Raw genomic sequence first — 15707 nt, 5'->3', positions numbered from 1 at the left:
GTCCTTGGGAGTAAGTAGATAATTGCACCAAACCACCCATCTGGGTTTTGAATACTAGTTCTGCCATTTCCTAGCAATGTGATCTTGGGCAAGTTACTTAACTTCACACTACCTTAGTTTTCCCAATTTGTAAAATGAGGATCATAGCAGTTGTTGTGAAGATCAACATGTATGAAATTCTTAGAACAGTGCCTGGCATGTGGTAAACTTCCAGTAAGTGTTACCTGCTTTAAGGATGATTATCATCATTAACATCATCATGATCCATGAAACAGGGCAGAGAGCGCTGTTTGAGAAAATGCGAGATGTGTCTTCTGATCTCAACTCTGCTACTAACTTGCTTTGTAACCAGAGTGAGTCAACAAATATTTTATTGTCATTATTTCTCATTGGTAGAGGAGTTTCAAAAGTGCTTGCCCCACAAACTTTATAAGGTAACTGACCAGTGAGCTGAAATCAACCAAGTAAAAGTTTAATAGCAAAAAACACCTCGTTTAGATTAAAACTATTGATTATAAAAAATGTAGAATGGCAAAGATATCAACTCATATGACAGGCCCAGCAAGATTTTAGGTGACTTTAAGCTTAATATGCACCAGTTGTGTACCTAAGCTACCAAAATACTGTACAGTTTGCGAAGATGTTCATTGAAAATATACTATCTGCCTTAAGGGAAGTGACAGTGCTACTGTGTTCTGCTTTGCTGAGTCCACATTGATTTTGTTGTAAACACTGCATATGAAGATCTTTAGCTAGATATGTCTAGAAGAAGGCAATCAGGATTAATGGTCTTCACATTATGTTATATGCATCGTGTATAAAGATCCAGAACTGTTAACCTAAAAGGGCCCAGGAAAATGATGGTAGAAACAGGATTGGTTTTTTTTTTAAATAATAGTATGATAAATATTTGAAGGGGCAGCATTGGGAAAGAGAGAGTGGATATGTTCCAGAGTGTAGGATTAGGTCCAAAGGACTGAAGCTGTAGTAAGATAATTTAGTCTCATTATCAGAAACATTGTTAATAATCGTGGTATATTGTGAGGCACAGAGCTTCCTGCTTCTTAAAGCTTTGGAATTTTATTCCTTCATAAGCACGTATGAGTTCCTACAATGTGTCAGACACTGCTGGTTCTAGAATAGATTATTTTAAGAGGCATGTATTCTCAGCCAGTGGAGGTATTCAAACAAATGATTGCAAAAATAATTTTTGCATTGAGTGGTAACTTGAGCTAGGTGCCTTCTGGTGTTTTCTCAGTCCTTTTTTTGATTTCTTGTTGTACACATCCATTCAGTTATATACTGTCTGAGAACAAGAAACTTATCTCTTATTATCTTTATAACTCCCCATAATCCTTGGGATTTTAAAATATCCTTTGCCCTTTTAGTTTAGCTTATCCTCACAACAACCCTATGAGGGAGGCAGAAAAGATAAGGACTCCTTTTGATGGATGAAGAAATCGTGATGTAGAGATGTAAATTTTCTTCGCTAAGGCCACATAGGTTGTGTCTGAACCTAAGTTTCTGACTCCTACCCCTATTATATTTTGTCAGATTCTGTCACCTAGGATAAAGTTTTATGTAAGGTGAACCCTTATGTGCTGTGACTGCCAGGCTGACTGACATTTGGCTGCCCACCAAGTTTCCCCCCTCCTAACATTTTATTATGAAAAATCTCAAATATACAGAAAAGTTGAAAGAATTGTACAGTGAACACCCTGTACCCACCACCTAGATTGTACAACTAACTTTTTGCTATATTTTATGATTTGTCTATCCATAATGCATCCCACTGGGTTCTTCTTGCTTAGTCTCTCATTGCCCTTGGGAATTCCATGAAGATACCATTTATGTTGTCCTTTCCCTTTATCCCTAATACCCCTGGGTATGGAGAACTTGCACAAAAGCTCCTGACTACGGGTTACATTTGTACTTAGTTTCCTAATTCCTTCTTTATTCCTCTCCCTTGGCTGTAGGAGTGACTTTTCTTTCCTGTTCTCAGAGGAAGCTTTTTGCCTATACTGGCCAAGGGAATCACTTGTTGCCAATCCTCGGGACCAGAGAATGCCGGCCTTTAAACTCTTAGATTAAATAAGAGTTTCCAGTTGTACTCTCCTTGAGCCCTTGAAGAGTCTATTTACCTGTGGATACTGATAATGAAGTCACTGTTGGAATAGTGTAAAATCGAAGCACTACTGAAGTTCAGATTTTTCAGGCTTTAATCTTTAGGATTAAAGGATCTCTGGTCCTGGCAGAGAGGGTAGGACAAATAAAGCAAGACTTTAACCCTGGAATTTGCACATATTTGCAATATTACTCCTTTACTGGTATCATAAATATCATTGAGTAAGAGTATGAGCCTTTATGGCTGTGACCTCTCTGGGTTACTTTCTTCTTCCAGTGACAGGTTGAAATAGAACTGAAATGGAAAGGTATCAGCTGTTTTTAACATTGGGGCTGGGCAGCAGACCACCCACCTTTAACCCCAATACCTAACCTTGGTGACTAGGGCCCATAGAACCCCTGTTCTATTCCAAAATGCCTGTCCTCTAGGGCATGTGTGTTTCTAGCCCATATTTCGTACAGTACAAGAGTGTGTTCTACGCTATGGACCAGTGAGATATCCCTGGAAAACACTGCTCCTTTACAGCCACACCATCCCTGACCTAGCTCACCCCATCTGTTTGGCTTTCAGGGTCGAGCACGCACGCATGCATGCCAAGCACCGCGGCCACGAAGCCATGCACGCTGAAATGGTCCTCATTCTCATCGCTACCTTGGTGGTGGCCCAGCTGCTCCTGGTACAGTGGAAACAGAGGCACCCCCGCTCCTACAATGTAAGCCACTTTGTTCATTTTTTTGTTTGCCAGTCATCAAGAGACCCTTCTTAAGTATTCTAGGGTCCAGCCTAACCCAGGCCACATGTAGGCAAGGAATAGATAATAATACTAAACTGTATGTGTGAATGGTGAATAGTGTATGTTGGGTGTGTGTTTAAGGGACAGGCGATTCAGATTGTGAAAACTGGGAAAGAACCTGAATGTACTTTCATAGCCAGAAAAGGTAGATCCTTCCTTTTAACATTTTGGGATAGATTCATGAAGGAGCTGTTCATTAGGAACTATTCAAATAGAGGGAGAGATGATCACTTGATTGGGAAGACCAAGCCTCCAATGAATCTTTAGATTAATATTTTGAAAATGCAGTAATAAAGAGGAGGCAATGTAACAAGTGGTAAGAAGTCAGGGTCAGAGGTAGAGAGACCTAAAAAGGCAGTTCTAGAGGAAATAAGGAACAAAAACATAAAATGTACAGAAAACATACAGCTAAATGGCAGAAGTAAATCCTTCCTTATTAGTAATTACTTTAAATGTAAATGGATTAAATTCTCCTATTAAAAAGCAGAGATTGTTACATTGATTTAAAAAACCACATTATCCATGTTTATACTGTCTATAAGATACTCACTTTAGATATAAAGAAACAAGAGATAAAAGTAAAAGGATGGGGCTTCGCTGGTGGTGCAGTGGTTAAGAATCTGCCTGCCAATGCAGGGGACATGGGTTTGATCCCTGGTCTGGGAAGATCCCACTAAGCCCATGCGCCCCAACTACTGAGCCTGTGCTCTAGAGCCTGCGAGCCAACTACTGAGCCCGCGAGCCAGAACTACTGAAGCCCGCACACCTAGAGCCCATGCTCCGCAACAAGAGAAGCCACCACAACGAAGAGTAGCCCCCACTCGCCGCAAACAGCAACAAAGACCCAATGCAGCCAAAGATAAATACATAAATAAATATTTAAAAAAAGTAAAAGGATGGAAAAAGATATTTCATGCAAATGATAACCAAGAAAGAGCTGGTGGCTCTTAAATGTCAGACAAAATAGCCTTTAAATCAAAAAAGGTTACATGAAATAAAGAAGGACATTACATATTGATAAAAGGTTCATTACAGCCAGAAGATGTAACAGTTATAAACATATATGTACCTAACAAAGGAACCCCCAAATATGTGAAGCAAAAATTGACAAAATTGAAGGAAGAAACAGATGGTTCTACAATAATAGTTGGAGAGTTCAGTACCCCACTTTCAGTAATGGATAGAATAGCCAGGTAGATCAACAGGTAAAAGAGGACTTGAACAACATTATAAACCAATTAGACCTAACAGACATATACAGCATACTCCACCCAACAACAGCAGAATACATGTTCTTCTCAAGTACACATGGGCCATTCTCCAGGATAGACTATATGTTGGACCACAAAATAAGCTTCAGTAAATTAAAAAACATTAAAATCATAGATGCAACTACTCTGGATTAGGACACGGCAGGTGGTATACTGGATTCTTTTACAACTATTATCTTAGAAGTATTTAACCTTTTCAAGTATAACCCTTTTTTAACATAAAAAACTTGGCAAACATCCATGTGATAATAGTTGTACTTTGAAAGAATACATAAACACATATAGTAGTAAGAATAGCTAACATTTATTGAATTTTTACTATGCCAGTCACTGTTCTAAGCACTTTACATATATAACTCATTTAATCCTCACAGTAACCCAATAAATACTGTTTTCTCCAATTACAGATGAGGAACTGAGGCAGAAAGGCTAAGTAACTTGCTCCACTGGTAAAACCATTATTTGAACCAAGACAATTTTACTCCAGGGCTTTTACTCTTAATCCCTAAATGCTTGTTTTTCTCTAGTATGCTTTTTCAGACCTCTTGTAATAGGGCCAAAGATGCCCAGAGGTCTGTAGCCCACAGGATGGGAACTGCTACACTATCTCATTTAACCCTCCTAATAGCCCATGATGTAAGTACTATGAACAAACTGAGGCCCAGAGAGTTCAGGCATGAAGGGGGGATACTAATAGAGCCAGGATTTAAACCCAAGTCTTCTGTTTAATATTTCATAATTTCTACTATACCATATGGTGCTTCTGGAAAGGATTTTCCATCAAGGGAACCAAGGGATAATATGGAGCGTAGGCAGAAGAGAGACTAATCTTTGCCCTTGAGCTGGCACTTGTTCCAGACATTACTGGCCTATAGCCACCTCATGTGTTGTCATGCACCGCAAGTAGAGACATCTGTACCTTCAGGTCATAGTTCATGGAATGACCTCATGGCACCAAGGCTTTTTGAACTAGGCACCATCCAGCAGGCTGAGCCATCTGGGGTGGGGCTTCATATCTGGACCCTGCTCGTGCTTCACCCTGCCATCTGAGATAAGTCACTTGTTTTTCAGTGTGTGCTTATAGTACCTGCTCTATAAAATGGGGATTTATCAGGATGGTTTAATTGAGCCTGGAAAATACAAAAAATCATAAACCAAATGTAGAGAGACCCCTTGGAATTTCTGTGCTTGAATTTAGAAATAATTATATATTGTTGGCTAATCTGCAGAGATTTCTGAAAACCTCTGAAGAAGTGAGGGTGCATAATATACTGCAGTGGTTTTCAGTATGTAGTTTTTTAAAAGGCTGTGGAGTCCTTTCTTCAAACAGTATCTTAAGGAAAAACCCAGTGTAGAAAATAAGAGGATGCTCTTCTTGGGCTGGTAACCCTGACCCCTCCGCTTTCTCAGGAACATCTATAGGACACATCAGAGTGTTAGAAAACCACTGATGTGTCATTCATTCATTAATCTTTTTTTTTTTTCTTTTGCGGTACGCGGGCCTCTCACTGTTGTGGCCTCTCCCGTCACGGAGCACAGGCTCTGGACGCGCAGGCTCAGCGGCCATGGCTCACGGGCCCAGCCGCTCCGCGGCATGTGAGATCTTCCCGGACCGGGGCATGAACCCGTGTCCCCTGCATCGGCAGGCGGACTCTCAACCACTGCGCCACCAGGGAAGCCCCATTCATTAATTTTTAATAGGAATGTGATTGTGACTTAATGAGGCCAGTTGTTGTAAGGAACACGCACAGTTGTCTCATTACTTTATTGCCACATCCTGTAAACATGCTGAACTACATTGGTGAGAGGACATGCTAACATTATAGCATATCTTACACTGAGAAACTTAAACTCATCTTTAGAAAACTGGAAGAAGAAATCTGTAGTGTCCTGCTTTATGCTGCTCTTATACAATAATGATCTATATTGCTTTTGTTAAAACTTTTATTAACTTGGGTACAATGAATGTTTTTACTGCTTTGATTAAAGTACTAACTTTGGAGGAAGAAAAATTGCCCAAGATGCCTGTACATAATGGCATCTCCTGTCCTTTTTCAAGCTTACCAGAAGTTGGAGCTGTTTGCCTTGTAGCAGTAAATACAGTGGAGTTAGACCATCTGGCTTGATTAGCCAGCTCCATGCTTCCTGGCTATATGACTTTATACCTCTCTGAACCTCAGTTCTTATCTCTAAATTGGGGTGATAATATCTATCTCCTGGGTTGTGAAGATTATATAAAATTGCATGGCAAAGTGTTTTGTAAACTCTAAAGCTAATGTTAGTGACTTTGTTCCTCCTACTCCTAAGAGAAAAGTCTCAAGACATAAAAATATCTTCAGGTACTATTTTATGTGGAAGTGGAATAGATTTTATTTTTATTGAGGACAATTTCACATAACAAAATTCACAGTTTTAACTGTTTTAAAGTGTATAATTCACTGGCTTTTAGCACATCCACGTTGTTGTGCAACCATGGCCACTATTTAGTTCTAGAATGTTTTTGTTACGCCAAAGGAAACCCCATACCCATTAAGCAATCACTTCCCATTTCCCCCTCCCAGCACACCCTGGCAACCACTAATGTGCTTTCTATGTATTTGCCTATTCTGTATATTCATATAAATAGAATCATATAATATGTGGCCTTTTGTGCTTGGCTTCTTTCACTTAGCATAATGTTTCCAAAGTTCTTTCATATTGTAGTATCTACCAGTATTTCATTCCTTTTATGGTTGTGTAATATTCCATTGTGTGGATATGCTACATTTTGTTTATCCATTCTTTAGTTGATGGACACTTGAGTTGTTTCCACCTTTGGGCTATTTTGTTTCGTTTTGTTTTTTATTTATTAATTAATTTTATTTATTTTTGGCTGCATTGGGTCTTCGTTGCTGCATGCGGCTTTCTCTGGTTGCGGTGAGCAGGGGCTACTCTTCGTTGCGGTGTACAGCCTTCTCATTGCAGTGGCTTCTCTCGTTGCAGAGCACGGGCTCCAGGGCACGTGGGCTTCAGTAGTTGTGACACATGGGCTCAGTAGTTGTGGCTCGTGGGCCCTAGAGCGCAGGCTCAGTAGTTGTGGCGCACGGGCTTAGTTGCTCCGCCGCATGTGGGATCTTCCCGGACCAGGAATAGTACCCATGTCCCCTGCATTGGCAGGTGGATTCTTAAACACTGTGCCACCAGGGAAGCCTTGGGCTATTTTGAATAGTGTTGCTAGGAACATTCATTGTAAGTTTTTATTTGAACACCTATTTTCAGTTCTTGGGTATATCCTGGAGTGGATTTGCTGAGTCATATGTAACTCTATGTTTAACTTTTTGAGGAACTGCCAAATGGTTTTCTATAGCAGCTGCAGGATTTTACATTCTAACTCACAATATATTGGGTTCCAATTTCTCCACATTCTCGCCAACACTTGTTATTTTTCTTTTTCTTTTCCTTCCTTGCTTCCTTGCTTCCTTTTTTCTTTTTTTGTATTATAGCCACCCTAGTGGGCATAAAGTGGGATTTCATTGTGGTTTGATTTGTATTTCCCTAATGGTGTTGAGCATCTTTTGATGTTTCGGGGTTTTTTTTGTTGTTGGTGGTTTGTTGTTGTTGTTTTTGGCCACACTGCAGCATGTGGGATCTTAGCTCCCTGACCAGGGATTGAACCCATACCCCCTGCAATGGAAGCACGGAGTCTTACCACTGGACCGTCAGGAAGTCCTCTTTTGATGTTTTTATTGGCTATTTGTATATCTTTTTTGGAGAAATGTCTATTCACGTTCTTTACCCATTTTTTAATTGGATTTCTGTCTTTTTTTTTTTTTCTTTTTGGATGTTCTGTGCAGCTTTTGGGATCTTAGTTCCCTGACTAGGGGTTGAACCTGGGCCACGACAGTGAAAGTGCCAAATCCTAACCACTGGATCGTCAGGGAACTCCCAGATTTTTGACTTTTTGTTGTTGAATTGTAGAAGTTCTTTATATAGTCTGGATACTACACCGTCGTTAGATAATGATTTACGAATATTTTCTCCCGTTCTGTGGGTTGCCTTTTCACTTTCTTGATAGTAGTATCCTTTTATGCATAAACATTTTTAAGTTTGGTGAATCCAATTTTTTTTGAATATATTTAACATATAACATTATGTAAATTTAAGGTGTGTAACGTTAATTTGCTACATTTATATATTATAGCATGATTGCCATTGTAGTGATATTTAGCACCTCTATCACATTACATAATTATTCTTTCTTTTTAGTGTGGTTGGAATAACTAAGTTCTAGTCTGTTAGCAAGTTTGATCATTAAAGTTCAACATCATTGTCCATATTCATTATTCTGTGCATTAGATATTTATGGCTTATTTACTACTAGTTGCAAGTTTGTACTGTTAAACCTATTTTTTTCTTTTGTTGCTTATGCTTTTAATGTCATGTCCAAGAATCCATTGACAAATCCAAGATTATTAAGATTTTCCCCTGTGTTTTCTTTGAAGAGTTTTATACTTTTAGCTCTTAGGATTTAGGTCTTTGATCCATTTTGAGTTAATTTTTTGTAAGTGGTGTGAGATAAGGATCTAACTTTATTTTTTTGCGTGTGGATATCCAGTTGTCCTAGCACCATTTATTGAAGAGACTTCTTCCTCCATTTAATGGTCTTATTAGCACTATTGTCAAAAATCAATTGACCATAGATGTATGCACTTATTTTTGTACTTTCAGTTATATTCCATTGAACTATAGATCTATACTAATGCCAGTATCACACTTTTGATTACCATAGCAATGTAGTAAGTTCTGAAATTAGGAATCATGAGTCCTCCATACTGGTTCCTTTTCAAGATTGCTTTGACTATTCTAGATCCCTTGCAATTCCATGCTAATTTTAAGATCAGTTTTTCCATTTCTGCAAAAAAAGGCAGTTGTGATTTTGATAAGGATTGCTCTGAATCTGTAGATCATTTGAGGGAGTATTACCATGTTAGCAATATCAATCTTCCCATTCCATGAACTTTCATGAGCATTAATTGTCTTTTCATTTATTTCAGTCTTCTTTAATTTCTTTCATTAATGTTTTGTAATTTCCAATGTACAAGTCCCATATCTCCTTGGTCAAATTTATTCCTCAGTATTTTGTTCTTTTTGATGTTATTGTGAATGGAATTATTTTCTTAATTTCCTTTTTGGATTGTTCATTGTTAATATATAGAAATAAAACTGATTTTTGTGTGTAGATTTTGTGTTTTGCAACTTTGCTGAATTTGTTTATTAACCAATAGTTTTTTTAGTGTAGATTCTTTAGGGTTTTCTTTATATAAATCATGTCCTCTGTTTTGCTTCTTTTTTTCCGATTAGATGCCTTTTATTTCCTTTTCTTGCATAATTGCTCTGGCTAAAACTTCCAGTACAATGTTAAATAATAGTAGTGAGATGGGCATCCTTGTCTTTTTCCTGATCTTAGGGGAGAAGCTTTCAGTCTTTAATCTTTAAGTATGTTAGCTGTGGATATTTCATAAATGCCCTTTATCATGTTGAGGAAATTCCCTTCTATTCCTAGTTTGTGTGTTTATCATTGAATGGGTGTTGAATTCCTCAAATGCTTTTTCTACATCAATTGAGGTGATCATGTGCTGCATCCCTGGGATAAATCTTACGTGGTCATGGTGTGTAATCCTTTTAATATGCTGCTAGATTTGGTTTGCTAGTATTTTGTTGAGGATTTTTGCCTCTGCATTCATAACAGAGATTGGTTTGTACTTTTCTTGTCATATTTTTGTCTTGCTTTGGTATCAGGAAAATGGGGCCTCATAGATAAGTTAGGAAGTGTTACCTTCTTTTCTGTTTTTTGAGGAATGGAATTTTGGTGTAGTATAAAAAGCCTTGAAGTGGGAGTCACTTGATCTAAGATCTATTTCTAGCATCACTGCTAATTAGCAATGGACCTTGGGCAAATTACTTATTCCCTCTTAGCCTCGCCTCATTCTCATGTTTCATCTTTAAAGTGAGGGTTGAAGACTAGATGATTGCTAATGTCTCTTCAAACTTTAAAATAGTTTTTCATTATTGTTATTTTGTTTAACTCCAAAGGCCCAAATTAAAGCTAAGGAATGAGAGTTTTAAGAATGCAGATTTTGGCTAAGTATTATAAAGAAATTTTCAACAGTGAGGGCTGTTCCACAGTGGAATGAACTGTCTTAGAAGGGAATGCTCTTCCCATTACAACTATGTTTTATTAGGGGCTAGACAACCCCGTCAGGGATGTTGTGGAGCAGATTTTTGTGAGTTTTACGGAATGGTTGGCTGGACTTCTTCTAAGTACTCCCTCTAAGCTCTAAAATCTGTATCATCGAATTACCAAGAGAGGCGAAGGCCTGTCTCATTCTTAAGAGGACAAAGCTGACCTGTCGAGAGACAGGATGAGGTTTCGTTCTGGTTTTTTTTTGGCGGTACGTGGACCTTTCACTGTTGTGGCCTCTCCCGTTGCGGAGCACAGGCACCGGATGCGCAAGTTCAGCGGCCATAGCTCACGGGCCCAGCCGCTCCGCGGCATGCGGGATCCTTCCGGACCGGGGCACAAACCCGTGTCCCCTGCATCGGCAGGCGGACTCTCAACCACTGCGCCACCAGGGAGACCCATCGTTCTGTTTTTGTTTTGTTTTTGTTCTCATTACAAATGTTATACATGTTATAAAAAATTCAGAAGTGCCCAGAGAGAATCACTGTTAAACATTTGTTACACTTGCAGATTTTTTTGTATGCATATGTTAATATTTATAAATTTTTAGATATTTATGACATCCATTGGGCTCTGCAACATTTTCCACCTAATATAGGCATACCTCAGAGATATCATGGGTTTGGTTCCAGACCATTGCAATAAAGTGAATATGCAATAAAGTAAGTCACACAAAATTTTTGGTTTCTCAGGGCATATAAAAGTTATATTTACACTGTATGTAGTCTGTTAAGTATGCAATAGTGTTATGTCTAAAAAAACAACGTACATACCTTAATTTTAAAATACTTTATTGCTGAAAAATGCTATCATCTGAGCCTTCATTGAGTCAGTCTTTTTGTTGGTGGAGGGTCTTGCCTAGATGCTGTTGGCTGCTGACTGATCAGGATGGTGGTTGCTGAAGTTTGGAATAGCTGTGGCAATTTCTTAAAATAAGACAACAATGAAGTTTGCTGTATCAGTTGTCCTTTTACAAATGATTTCTCTGCAGCACCCAGTGCTGTTTGATAGCATTTTGCCTACAGTAGAACTTCTTTCAAAATTGGAGTCAATCCTCTCAAACCCTGCCTTAGCAACTTAAGTTTATGTATTATTCTAAATCCTTTGTTGTCATTTCAACAGTCTTCACAGCATCTTTACCAGGAGTGGATTCCATCTCAGGAAACTACTTTCTTTGCTCATGTGTAAGAAGCAGCTCTTAAGCTGTTAAAGTTTTATCATGAGATTGCAGCCAATTCAGTCACATATTCAGACTCTACTTCTAATTCTAGTTCTCTTGCTATTTCTACCACTTCTGCAGTTACTTCCTCCACTAAAGTCTTTAACCCCTCAAATTCATCCACAAGGGTTGGACTACATTTCTTCCAAATTCCTGTTCATGTTGCTATTCTGACTTCTTTCCAGTGAATTGTAAATGTTCTTAATAGCATCTAGTATGGTGAATCCTTTCCAGAACGTTTTCAGTTTTCTTTGCCCAGATCCAAACAAGGAATCAATATCTATGGCAGCTGTAGTTTTACAAAATGTATTTCTTAAATAACAGGACTTGAAAGTTGAAGTTACTCCTTGATGCATGGGCTGCAGAATGGATGTTGTGTTAGCTGGCATGAAAACAACATTAATCTCATTGTACATTTCCATCACAGCTCTTGGTTGATCAAGTGCATTGTCAGTGAGCAGTAATATTTTGAAAGGACTCTTTTTTTTTTTTCTGAGCAGTAGGACTCAATAGTGGGCTTAAAATATTCAGTAAACCATGTTGTAAACTGATGGGCTGTCATCCAGGCTTTGTTGTTCCACTTATAGAGCACAGGCAGAGTAGATTTAACATAATTTTTAAGGGCCCTAGGATTTTGGGAATGGTAAATGAGCATTGGCTTCAACTTAAAGTCACCAGGTGCATTATCCCCTAAAGAGAGAGTCATTTTGTCCTTTGAAGCTTTGAAGCCAGGCACTGACTTGTCCTGTCTGTGAAAGTCATAGATGTCATCTGCTTGAAAATCTGTTGTTTAGTGTGGCTACTTTGATTCATCATCTTAGCTAGATCTTCTGGGTAACTTGCTGCAGCTTCTTCATCCGCATTTGTTGCTTCACCTTGCAATTTTATGTTGTGAAGATGGTTTCTTTCCTTAAACCTTATGAACCAACTTCTGCTAGCTTTAAACTTTTCTTCTGCAGCTTCCTCACCTCTCTCAGCCTTCAGAGAATTGCTCTGGATTAGGTTTTGGCTTAAGGGAAAGTTGTGGCTGGTTTGATCTTTTATCTAACCACTGAAACTTTCTTCATATCAGCAGTCAGGCTGTTTTGCTTTCTTATCATTCATGTGTTCACTGGAGTAGCACTTTTAATTTCCTTCAAGAACTTTTCCTTTGCATTCACAACATGGGTTAACTGACACAAGAGGCCTAACTTTCGGCCTGTCTCAGCTTTCAGCATGCCTACTCACTGAGCTTAATCATTTCTAGCTTTTGATTTAAAATGAGAGATGTGTGACTCTTCCTTTCACTTGAACACTTAGAGGTCATTGTAGGGTTATTAATTGGTCTAATTTCAATATTGTGTGTCACAGGGAATAGGGAAGCCCAGGGAAAGGGAGAGAGATTGGGAATAGCTGGTCAGTGGAGCAGTCAGAACATACACAGCGTTTGTTAAGTTTGTTGTCTTATATGGCCTAGTTTGTGGTGCCCCAAAACAATTACAATAGTGACATCAAAGATCACTGATCACCGATCACCATAACAAATATAAAAATAATGAAAAAGTTTGAAATATTGTGAGAATTACCAAGATGTGACACAGAGACATGAACTGTTGGAAAAATGGCGCTGATAGACGTGTTCAACTCAGGGTTGCCACAAGCCTTCAGTTTGTAAAAAACTGCAGTATCTGCAAAGCGCAGTAAAGCAAAATATAATAAAACAAGGTATGCCTGTACTGGCTCTCAGATATACAAGCCATATTAGTTTGTATGTCTATCCGTATTAGTATGTGTGCCATCCTTTTAAACTACTAAAGCATAGTATTCTTTTAAATTGGTTTTTTTAAATTTAACTTATGTCTATTAATAGACGTGTTAATTAACAGTTTATCTCAGTTGCAACAATGGTTCAGTAAACTTTTTACATATATAATTTGCACAGCTGGGCCAGCGTTTCTGGAGAATGAATTCCTAGAAATGGAATTGCCTGGTCAAGTGGAATTGCCATTTAATCATTAATGGATCTTGTCAAACTGCCCTTCAAAAAAGTTGTAGCAGTTTATAATCCCACCAAGAGGTGTTAAACAGTGCTATTACCCAGTGTTAAAGAGAGTATAGAGAATCCTTAGTATTTTTAATCTTTGTCAATCTAATAGGGTGAAAATACCTAATTTAAAAGTCAAGTAGGGCTTCCCTGGTGGCGCAGTAGTTGGGAGTCTGCCTACCAATGCAGGGGACACGGGTTCGAGCCCTGGTCCAGGAGGATCCCACATGCAGCAGAGCAGCTGGGCCTGTGCTTCATAACTGCTGATCCTACGCTCTAGAGCCCATGAGCCGCAACTGCTGAGGCCTGTGTGCCTGGAGCCCGTGCTCCGCATTGGGAGAAGCCATCGCAGTGAGAGGCCCGGGCACCGCAACAAAGAGTAGCCCCACTCGCTGCAACTAGAGAAAGCCCGCGCTCAGTGGCAAAGACTCAACGCAGCCAAACCAAAAATAATAAATAAATTAAATAAATAAATTATAAAAAATATAATAAAAAAATAAAAGTCAAGTAGTTCTGGCACTTCCCTGGCAGTACAGTGGTTAGGACCCACACTTCCACTGCAGGGGGCACGGGTTTGATCTCTGGTTGGGGAACTAAGGTCCCACAAGCTGCAGCGTGGCCAAAACAAACAAACAAAACAAAACAAAAAAGTCAAGAAGTTCTGTAAGGTTTAAAAAGCAAAACACATCAGCCCTCTGCCTATCTCTATCCATCCCTGATTATTATTTCAGTGGCAACCACTTTAAACTTTTTTTAGTTGTTTTCTGATCCTGACCTCTATATTTTTAAGTAACATGATTACACATACACTCACACACACACACACACACACATATATATATATATACACACACACACACATATATATAATTTTCCTTTTGTCTTTCTACCATGGAAGGTGGTAATTATCTTATACTGCTACATTATACCCATCACATACACACTTTTCCTCCCAGTTTTTAGTTAAATAAATATTCCCTATTTACATTATTGTGACATATAAATGTTATTCACAGTTGAACCACTTGGTGTATTTGGTCATATTTTCTTTCCTTGCTTAGGATTCTTTTGGAATGTTTCTTATTGATTTATAACAGCTCTTTGTATATTATGAATAAACCTTTTGTCATACGTGTTGCAGGTATCTTTCCTCAGATTGCTATCTGATTTTATTTGTAGCATTGGTACAGAAATTTTTGTAGACTAGATTTATGAACCACCCTGAGGGCTGAGGATTCTGTTATTTGCTGTTCTGTTTGGATGGCCCATTTGGTATTCCTTGTTTTCCATCCTGGTGCATCTGAAGTTCTTCTCCCTGCCTAAACAAATTTTAGGTACTTGCTGTAACTGCAAGTTTTTAGTTCTTAAGGGACCCCCTCACCTTGAAATTCAAATCTGCTCTAGGCTGAAGATGGGCTTCAGGGAGGAGAAGCAGAGCAGAAATATAGTTGGGCCATCACTAAAGTATGAACTTCACTATTGCATAAACATAATTAATAATACCAGCTACCGTTTATTGAGTACTTCATAATGTGCCAAGTATTTTGCTCTGTGGTGGGTAATTTAATCTTTGTCATTGTATGGATCAAGAAACTAAAGCTCAAAGAGATTACTGAGCCCCACTCAACCAATGATTAGCAGAGTCAGGATTCACGTCCAGTCCCTCTGACTCCTATGCTCTCCTTCACTCTTCCCTGATGTCTGTTTGTTTGTTTGTTCAATTAGCAAATATTCTTTGATCCTTTTTAGCCCCGTGCTAGTCAGTAGTCAGTTAATATTGTTAATATTGTTAGTAGTCAGTTAATATTGTTTCATCGAGAAATCACTTTGAAAAGGAGTTTATAAAGTTGGATATTCACATTCCCTATGACCCAGGAGTTTAATTCCTAGATATATGCCAAGAGAAAAGTTTGCACATGCATCCCAGGAGGGAGGATGTACCAGAATTTTCCTATCAGCACTATTTGTAATAGCAAAAACTTGAAAATGACCCCAATACCCATATATAGGTGAGTGGATAGGTTAGTTGTGATATATTTTCACAATGGATATAACT

At 38.6% G+C, this 15707-nt stretch overlaps 1 protein-coding gene across 4 annotated transcripts in view; it reads left to right on the top strand.

Annotated features, from left to right (window-relative positions):
- Positions 1–15707, top strand: part of RNF121 (ring finger protein 121) — an 82287-nt gene that overhangs the window by 34249 nt on the left and 32331 nt on the right. For all 4 annotated transcript variants that reach the window (XM_004312370.4, XM_019939540.3, XM_073808532.1 and 1 more), the window contains one exon: positions 2696–2837. In XM_004312370.4, the coding sequence (XP_004312418.1) occupies positions 2696–2837 (142 nt within the window). The remainder of the gene's footprint in view (positions 1–2695; positions 2838–15707) is intronic.

This window comes from Tursiops truncatus, chromosome 8 (genome assembly GCF_011762595.2).
Source record: "Tursiops truncatus isolate mTurTru1 chromosome 8, mTurTru1.mat.Y, whole genome shotgun sequence".
NCBI classification, from domain to species: Eukaryota; Metazoa; Chordata; class Mammalia; order Artiodactyla; family Delphinidae; genus Tursiops; species Tursiops truncatus.
The sequence above is the reverse complement of the archived record's forward strand: the minus strand, read 5'-3'. Positions and strand labels throughout refer to the sequence as shown.